General features: G+C 51.6%; 1 protein-coding gene across 1 annotated transcript; it reads right to left on the bottom strand.

The window, feature by feature from the left end:
* Positions 1 to 235: 235 nt before the first annotated feature.
* On the bottom strand, positions 236 to 1,219 carry LOC128791164 (killer cell lectin-like receptor subfamily B member 1C). Its single transcript, XM_053948505.1, has 4 exons — positions 1,156 to 1,219; positions 898 to 1,052; positions 519 to 634; positions 236 to 424 (listed from the first exon to the last, which is right to left on the bottom strand). The coding sequence occupies exons 1-4, from the start codon at positions 1,181 to 1,183 to the stop codon at positions 301 to 303; spliced, it is 423 nt and encodes a 140-aa protein (XP_053804480.1). The 5' UTR covers positions 1,184 to 1,219; the 3' UTR covers positions 236 to 300.
* Between the last annotated feature and the right edge of the window lie 6,195 nt (positions 1,220 to 7,414).

Raw genomic sequence — 7,414 nt, 5'->3', positions numbered from 1 at the left:
ACTGTGGACCATCAGTCTCAAGTTCCACCCCTCCGGCTGAATCTCAGATCATCCCAGCACCAAAACACCCCTTAAAATGCCACGTTTCTCCATCCCTCTTCCCAATGTTCGCCTCAAAATTACATTTCCACAAGTTATTTTTAGGTTTTATTCGTTTTTTTAGGTCGATTTCTCTCCTACATTGCCCACCTTGGAGAGACTTTCACAGGCTGTGGCTCTGCCCATCCCAGGGGAACTGCCGGATCCACAGGAATTGGGATTTTTCCTGCATCAACACTGGTTTTGGGGCGCAATGGAGGCTCAGATCTCGGCAGATTCTTTGTGGCAGATCCACTGCAGCCTTGTGTCGCAGTTCTGAGGGCTGATCTCATTCCCCTTGAGCGTTCCACAGGCTCCGGGTTGCTTCCCGAAGTCCAGTTGGAACCTGCGGGTGGCAGGAAGGAGCCCGTGTCACCCCGGGGGTCCCCGGGGGACAATGGGGTGCCCTCCCGACCCCCAGCGCTCCCCCCAGCGCTCACCGGTCCTGGTCGAGGTCGGAGCCGTTCTCCCACGTCCAGCCCGTCCCGGCCGCAGGCACCGAGAGGCCGATCCAGAAGTGCCGTGTGGGTTTCTGCAGGGTTTCATTCAGGAATTCCTGGCCCGGGAAAGGAGAAGTGATGACGCTGTTTCGGTCACCCCAAAACTGGCTCTGTCCTCATCCCAGAACTGAGCCCCACCCGTGCCCCCCGCACTCTGCCACAGCTTGGACAGCTTGGGGGGCTTGGACACAGCGGGGGGGCTGAACCCAGGATTTTGGGAAGCCCCTCACCCTTCCATGGGTGCCTCCAGCCCCCCCGGCAGCACCAGCTCCCCGGGTGCAGCCGCATCCCACATCCCCAGCGCCATCATTTCCTTCACCAGCTCATCCTGATCCCAGGGCACCAGCAGCGCGGAGCCCCGGTCCCTGCAGTCCTCCCGGCTCTTGTTCCAAGGGTTCATCCCGTCGGAAATCCAGTAGCACTTGGCCCCGATCAGCATCCAGCCCACGGTGCACAGCCGGCATCCCTCGCTCTCTGCGGGCACACGGGGCTGAGGCAGCGCTGCGGGACCGGAGGGAATCTCCGGCCTCCCTTTATTGGGGGGAGGCTCTAAGGAGCCCCCTGGGGGGTGCGTTACCTCGGGGCGGGCACAGGATCCTCCGCATCTCCCTGAGGATTCCATCCCAGTCCGAATGGGCGATTCCCAGCGAGGCGTTCCCGTAACCTGCCGTCCCCTTGGGCTGCCACTGCTGTGCCACCCACCAGGAGACTGCGAGAGGGGGATGCCCAGCCCGGTCAGGCAAATCGGGGGTGGGGTGGGAAGGGGTGCCCGGAGCCCTCTGCCACCCTGCAAACTCACGGCAGAGCACGAGGGACAGCGCCAGGGCGGCCGTCAGGGCCTTGAGGAGACGGCGGGAACAGCGGGGGGATGCTGCGGGGACCCTCTGGGATCCTTGAAAGCCATATCCTGCTACTGGGAAAGGAATATGGAAAAAAGAGCGGGCTAGGGAGCACCCGTCGCCTTCCCGAACCCCCAGAGCCCAAGGCAGAAAGTCCTGGGGCAAAGCAACTCAGTGAGACCCCCCCCCCCCCTCTGCACAGGAGCACGAGGAGTTGGGTGACCCCAAAAACCCCCTCTGCTCCATCTTTTGGGGTCACGGCTCGGGGGGGTGAGACAGCAGACAACCACAGCATCAAGAAAAACCCCCCAGACCTGCCTTCCTCAAGCCGTGCCTCAGTTTCCCCACCCTGGGCAGCTCTTGGCGACTCCTGGGTGGCTTCAGCCTGCACCCGCCCCCCTCCAGTTCCTCTCCCCCAACGATGGAGGGGGCCCAGCAGACACGACCCCAATACCTGCACCCTGCTGGGGTGGGGACCTCCCCGCAGACCCCCGCTTGCCCCCGCGCTCTAAGATCACGTAGCCGTTCTCGTCCTCCATGTGTCACCAGAGCCGGGGGGACACAGGCTGGGGACTCGGGGGTGGTGGCACTGGGTTGGGGACACGGGGGAGGGGACAGGAAGCCAAAGCATCTCTGCCTGCTGGCGCTGGCCCGGTGTGGTGCGAGCAGGCGGCGGGGCCGGAGCTTCCTGCCCCCGCCACAGCCCGACAGCGACTGGGGACACTCGGCCCGGGGAGGGGACCGAGGGGCTGGGGGCACTGGGGGTTTTTCTCCAGACGAAGGCAAACCGTCATACGGGGCTGCTGCCCACGGGGGAAAGGACAGGGAGATGCAGCACGAGCTACTGCGAGAGGAACACCCCTCCTTATCCCCGGAAAATTGTGGGAATAAAAGACCAAGATGCTGGTCCTGATCTCTGAGATCAGACGTAGCCCCCACGCCCCTGGGCCACTGCGGAAGTCGCTGCCGGGTCGGACTCAGTCCATCCCTCGGCACTGCCTGCGCCGCGCCCGCCGCATCCAGCGGCTGCAGCTCCTCTGGTGACACGGGGCAGCGGCCACTGCCGGTGCCGTACCTTTATGACATTTTACAACATTCTCTGTGTTTTATTCCCTTCACACCTCCCAGCCTTCCCCGTGCCGCTCTTTCAGCGCCACGACGGTCCCTCGGTGCGGCCCTTTCAGTGACACGGCGCAGCGGAGACCCTCCCCAGGCGCGGCTCTTCTACCGCACCTTATCCTGTTCTATTTCATTTCGTTCCCAGCTGGTCAGTTCCTCACACAGGGCCATGCTCCCCCAGCTCCCTGGTGCCTCCTCGCTGCCCTGCGGAGGTCGGAGCCGGAGATCGGACACGCAACCGGCCCAAGCCCCGTCTTCCCAACGGGATTCGCCCCCGCCCAGAGCTTCTCCCACTCCTTCCCGGCACTAAACTAGCTTCCCCTCACCCTCTAACGTGAAGCAGTCCCAGGTGTGACCACTGAGGAGAGGGAAGTGCCCCCAGTCCCTCCCCAGTACCCCCAGAAAAGGAGGTTATGAGAAAAAAAGGGGATTAAACTAAAAGAAACAGTCCCTTTTCCATAAATGTCTGGGTTTGAATTGTGGAGAATCTCCCTTCACCTACGATTTGAAGGGTCTCAGTTGAAGGAAAACACACCTTCTTCATGATTTTCAGTGTTTCAGTTGACTGGGAATCACTGTTATCCGTGATTTTCATGTTTAAATGGAAGGACAATACCTTTATGGTGCTGTTCTACGGGTTTGAATTGAGGTAAAGAGCCCCATTTTCATCATCTCAAGGTTAATATTGAGGGCAAACATCGCTGTCCCTGGCCTTAAAGGGCTTCCCCCTCTCTTTATGTGCCATTGTAAGATCCCACTGCAATATGCAGATCACTTCCAGAACGACACATGAAGTGCCTCCCTTTTCCACCCCCCCATTCTTTTTAGCAAAAAGCCTTCCCAGGACCCTGAGCTGGGTCACCACTTCTTACTTTGGTGTCTTTAGAAAACAATTAAACTCAGCAATCAGAAAGTTCATGCATTTAAAAAAAATACTGTATGGTTAGTGGGCCAAAGGATTTAGAGATGGATTTCCTGAGCACTCTCCCGTTTCTTTCTGGGGGTACACAAGCCTTGCCTAGGATCTTTGTAAGAGCAGCTGAATGACAGAAGGACAGTTATTTACTTATAAAAGTAGATTCAACAGTAACAAAGGTATCACAAAAAACAGGATGGAATGGGCTAGCACTGATATCCCTTCCCTTTCCAGTTAAAAAAACAGGTCTTCCTTTTTCTTCTTCAGTATTCTGCATCCAGAGAAGAGACAACCATATACGTACATATATATATATAGGGGGTGTGCATGAATATATCAATTATTGGTCTGCAGTATATTTATATCCAATTCATTCTAGATTTGCCTCGCCTCTGGAGTACACAGGTGTACTCATATCCTGCAGGAAACAAATTTCAGCACCAGTGCTGAAGCAAAAACCAAAATGTCTCAGAGTCAGCACGAAGACATTTTTGTCCAAAAAATCACACCCAACAAAGTGAAAGTTTTGCTCTGTAAATCACTCAACCATATACTATAGAGCTACTCTTTTGCTGAGCTGTGTAAATAGCAGGCTGTAGGGAATTAGTAGAAAAGAATCTCTTAACTACCTGCATTGTAAGTTAAATGTTAGAGCTGCAAAGCAAAAAGCTCCCCGTCCCCTCCAGCCTGGCCCTTTAAGTAACTTGAGCCTCCAGGCTGAAAATCCCAGTCTCCAGCTAAAAGGATGGAAAAGCTGTTTCCCCCTTTCCCCTTCTGGGTCTTTTCTTTTGAAAGGAACTGCCTTTTCTCCCGTGATGGGAAGAGAGAGCTCACCAAAAGACAGAGCAGCTTTCTGAGCATCCCCCTCCCGCGTCAGGACAAACGGGCAATTCCTCCACCCCTCAATGCTTCTGGAGGCTCTTTTTCTTCCCGCTTTCCTCCCCTCCCGCCGGCCTTCAGCAAACCTCAGCTGATTTCCAAACGCTCCGCGGCTGCTGGGGGTTGGTACAAAGGTTTAATTATTTGCCTTTCCTTGGGTAAGGCGGGGACAGGGAGCAGGTCGGGCCCCATCGCCTGACACTGCTGATCTTGCCCACTTTTGTTGTGCGGTCCCTCTCTCCCACCCCTCTCCCTTCCCTGCCTCCCGCCCGGCTCCCGGAGCCCACCATGGATCCGCAGGCGGTCTGGGGATGCTTTTGCCTGCTTTGCTTTTCCCTCCTGAGAGCAGCAAAAGGTAAGAGGGACTTTGGGCTGGTTTAACTCCAGGGACTCGACGGAGTCTGGATGTCCGGAGAGGTGAGAGCTTCATCCCAGCACTTACATTCCGGGAACAGCGACTGACAAACTGCAGACGGCATTTGGGGAGGGCTGGCTTATAACCAGGAGAGGCGAGAGGACAACACCTGAGCTCCAGTCGAGATGTAAGGAAGTGATCTGCACCAGTGCACGGCAGAGAAGGGGTTCACTGACAAAGGTTGGGAGGGGCTGAGGGTATAGAAGGCAGAGCATCCATTTTGTAAAAGGGCACGGGGCTGATAGTCCCAGAGACCCCAGCGCTGTAATTTTTCCTTATTCACCACTTGTTGTATTTTTTTGTTAAGGTTTAATAAACCTGTAAAATTTTAAAAGTGAGGGTAGTTTCTCACATCTTCCAAGGATAATCCAAAAGTCTCACCTTCAGGCCAGTTTGCGATGATTTCCAAGAGCCCAGGGTGATTTGGATTTCCCAACTGAGTTTGTTGTATAATGTTATAAATAACAAACGCAGTTATTTGCTTTTGTTTTTATGTATTAACTTTTGTTTTGCAAGCTATTACTGATCATAAAAATCCTGATATAGTAAAATTTGTAATTACTGCATTTGATATAGTATAACCTGTCAGTTTATGTATGCACCATATAGCTTATTTATAAATAGTAGTGTAATATTATTTTAGACTGTAGCACACTAGAGACTGTGAAGTGTTCAAATCATTTTATCATGTAACTAACTCAGAAAATGGTGTAAAATAATTAATTGATTCCCCACATTCAGGGACTATCTTATCTGGAAGACAAGATAATGGAAACAGAAACCAGGGCATCCAAAAAAAGAAGAATTTATTGACCCTGGCTATCAGAGCATGAAAATACAACAAGATCGAACCACAAGAAAAAAAAAATAGTTTAATCTACAAGACAGTATGAAGACAAGTCAAAGATTAAAAGCAAGCAAAAGAACATGTAAACTCAAACAAATGTTTGAATATGTACAAACTCATGAATATGCATATAGACCTATGAAGTTACAGTACAATAAGAGCATGTTAACCATGTAAAATAAGTTAACCATGTAAAATAGCCAAGCACCTCAGCACAGGATTTTATCCCTTAATAGACTTCTATAAAAATTTTAAATACCGAGCCTGTTTCTCACATATAATGAGGGCAATCCAGTCACTGCAGGCAGCATGGGTGGCAGGATGTTTTGCAGAGACTTTTCCTCTGAACCCCCAGCCCAGCGCTGGCACTGGGGATGAACAGGCACTGAGGTGACCCTGAGAGGAAGTGTGTTCTGGCTTGTAAAATAAGCATATATTCTATTTGCCATCTGTTGGAGGTGGGGCAGGTATCTTCTGTTGGGCAGTTTTCTTATCTCTTCCAAGAGCAATGTCTCCCCCCCCCCGGGGAGATATCTGCTGTTAATGGGCCATTGAATGGCTCACTGCATGACTGAGAAATTACATCATCCCATTGTGAGATGCTCCACCCAGAGGGAGGAGCCAAGCATCCCTACCTGCATAAAATCAGCATTTCTTGAGACAGCAGCTCAGCCTCTTCACTGGATTCCCAGAGGAAGACCAGGCCCATCTACTCTAGCACCAGACCTTCAGAGAAAACTACACCCTTCTATGGGATCATCGCTTCAGCAGCATTTCATCTGCCACTCCAGGACCAGGAGGAGCAGCCAACATTTAACTGGACTATCACCAACACCCTGACTCCTCAGGGTGTCAGGTTTCTGATTCGATCAGTAGCTTTGTTTGTACTATTTACATTTTTTTTAATTTAGTTTTTTTCCTAGTAAAGAACTGATATTCCCATTCCCATATCCTTGCCTGAGAGCCTTTTTATTTTGAAACTGTGGTAATTTGGAGGGAGGGGGTTTACCTTTTCCATTTCACGGGAGGCCCTTGCCTTTCTTCACACACTCCTGTCTTTTCAAACGAAGACAGATTTTGGCACCCAACATGGGGCTTGAGGGCATTGAGATGAAAAAAGGATTAACAGTTCTAAAGCAATCTAATTTTTTTTTTTTTTTTGTGCTGATATAGAAACATCTTCAAGTGTCACCATGTGGTCTAGTTTACCCTGGTTTGGCTGGCACGTGGTCGTGGCTGTATTTCTCCCATTTGTAGGCCCTTATCTAGACATGGGTCCTATAACTAAGGCTGCTGTGGCTGTTATCCAGTTTGGCTTATGAGTTAATAAGATGAGGAATTCATGGATTTTTAACTTCCTCTGGAAGGCAGGTACGTGGATCCAGAGCTATCACACACTAACTGTATGGTTTTGGGGTTACTTTAATAATGGTACCCACTGTGAGGAAATGACACCGGGGGAAACTTTCTCCTAACCTTTTACCATCTTTTTGGATCTGCTTCACCAGTTTTCAAAGGGTTAAGATCCACTCTAAATGCTAATGACATCATACAATGGGTGGTGTTGCTGATAGGCCTGTTCTATTTAGCACTCAGAAACCAGGAAAGATTAACCTGGATAACTACCCTGACACCTACATCAGAGACTAGCGATACTGCTGCAGAGCCTGACACTGTCCCAGAGACTAGAGATGCTGCTGCTCCAGAGCCTGACCCTGCCCCGCAGCCCGCCTCAGAAATGAACCACCCAGATTGGGTGAGGGTTCTGGTTAAGGAGATACGTGAGATGCTGAAGGAGTGCATTTCCCCAGCTGGTGAGAA

This window comes from Vidua chalybeata, chromosome 8 (genome assembly GCF_026979565.1).
Source record: "Vidua chalybeata isolate OUT-0048 chromosome 8, bVidCha1 merged haplotype, whole genome shotgun sequence".
Lineage (NCBI taxonomy): Eukaryota > Metazoa > Chordata > Aves > Passeriformes > Viduidae > Vidua > Vidua chalybeata.
Note: the sequence above shows the minus strand (reverse complement) of the source record. Positions and strands in the feature narration are given on the sequence as shown.

Excerpts from the sequence above, each read along its gene's own strand:
- LOC128791164 (XM_053948505.1), bottom strand. The coding sequence starts at position 1,183 with ATGCGGAGGATCCTGTGCCCGCCCCGAG. Across the intron at positions 1,053-1,155 it reads GATCCTGTGCCCGCCCCGAG|AGAGCGAGGGATGCCGGCTG; the intron begins GTAACGCACCCC and ends GTGTGCCCGCAG. Across the intron at positions 635-897 it reads CCTGGGATCAGGATGAGCTG|GAATTCCTGAATGAAACCCT; the intron begins GTGAAGGAAATG and ends TTCCCGGGCCAG.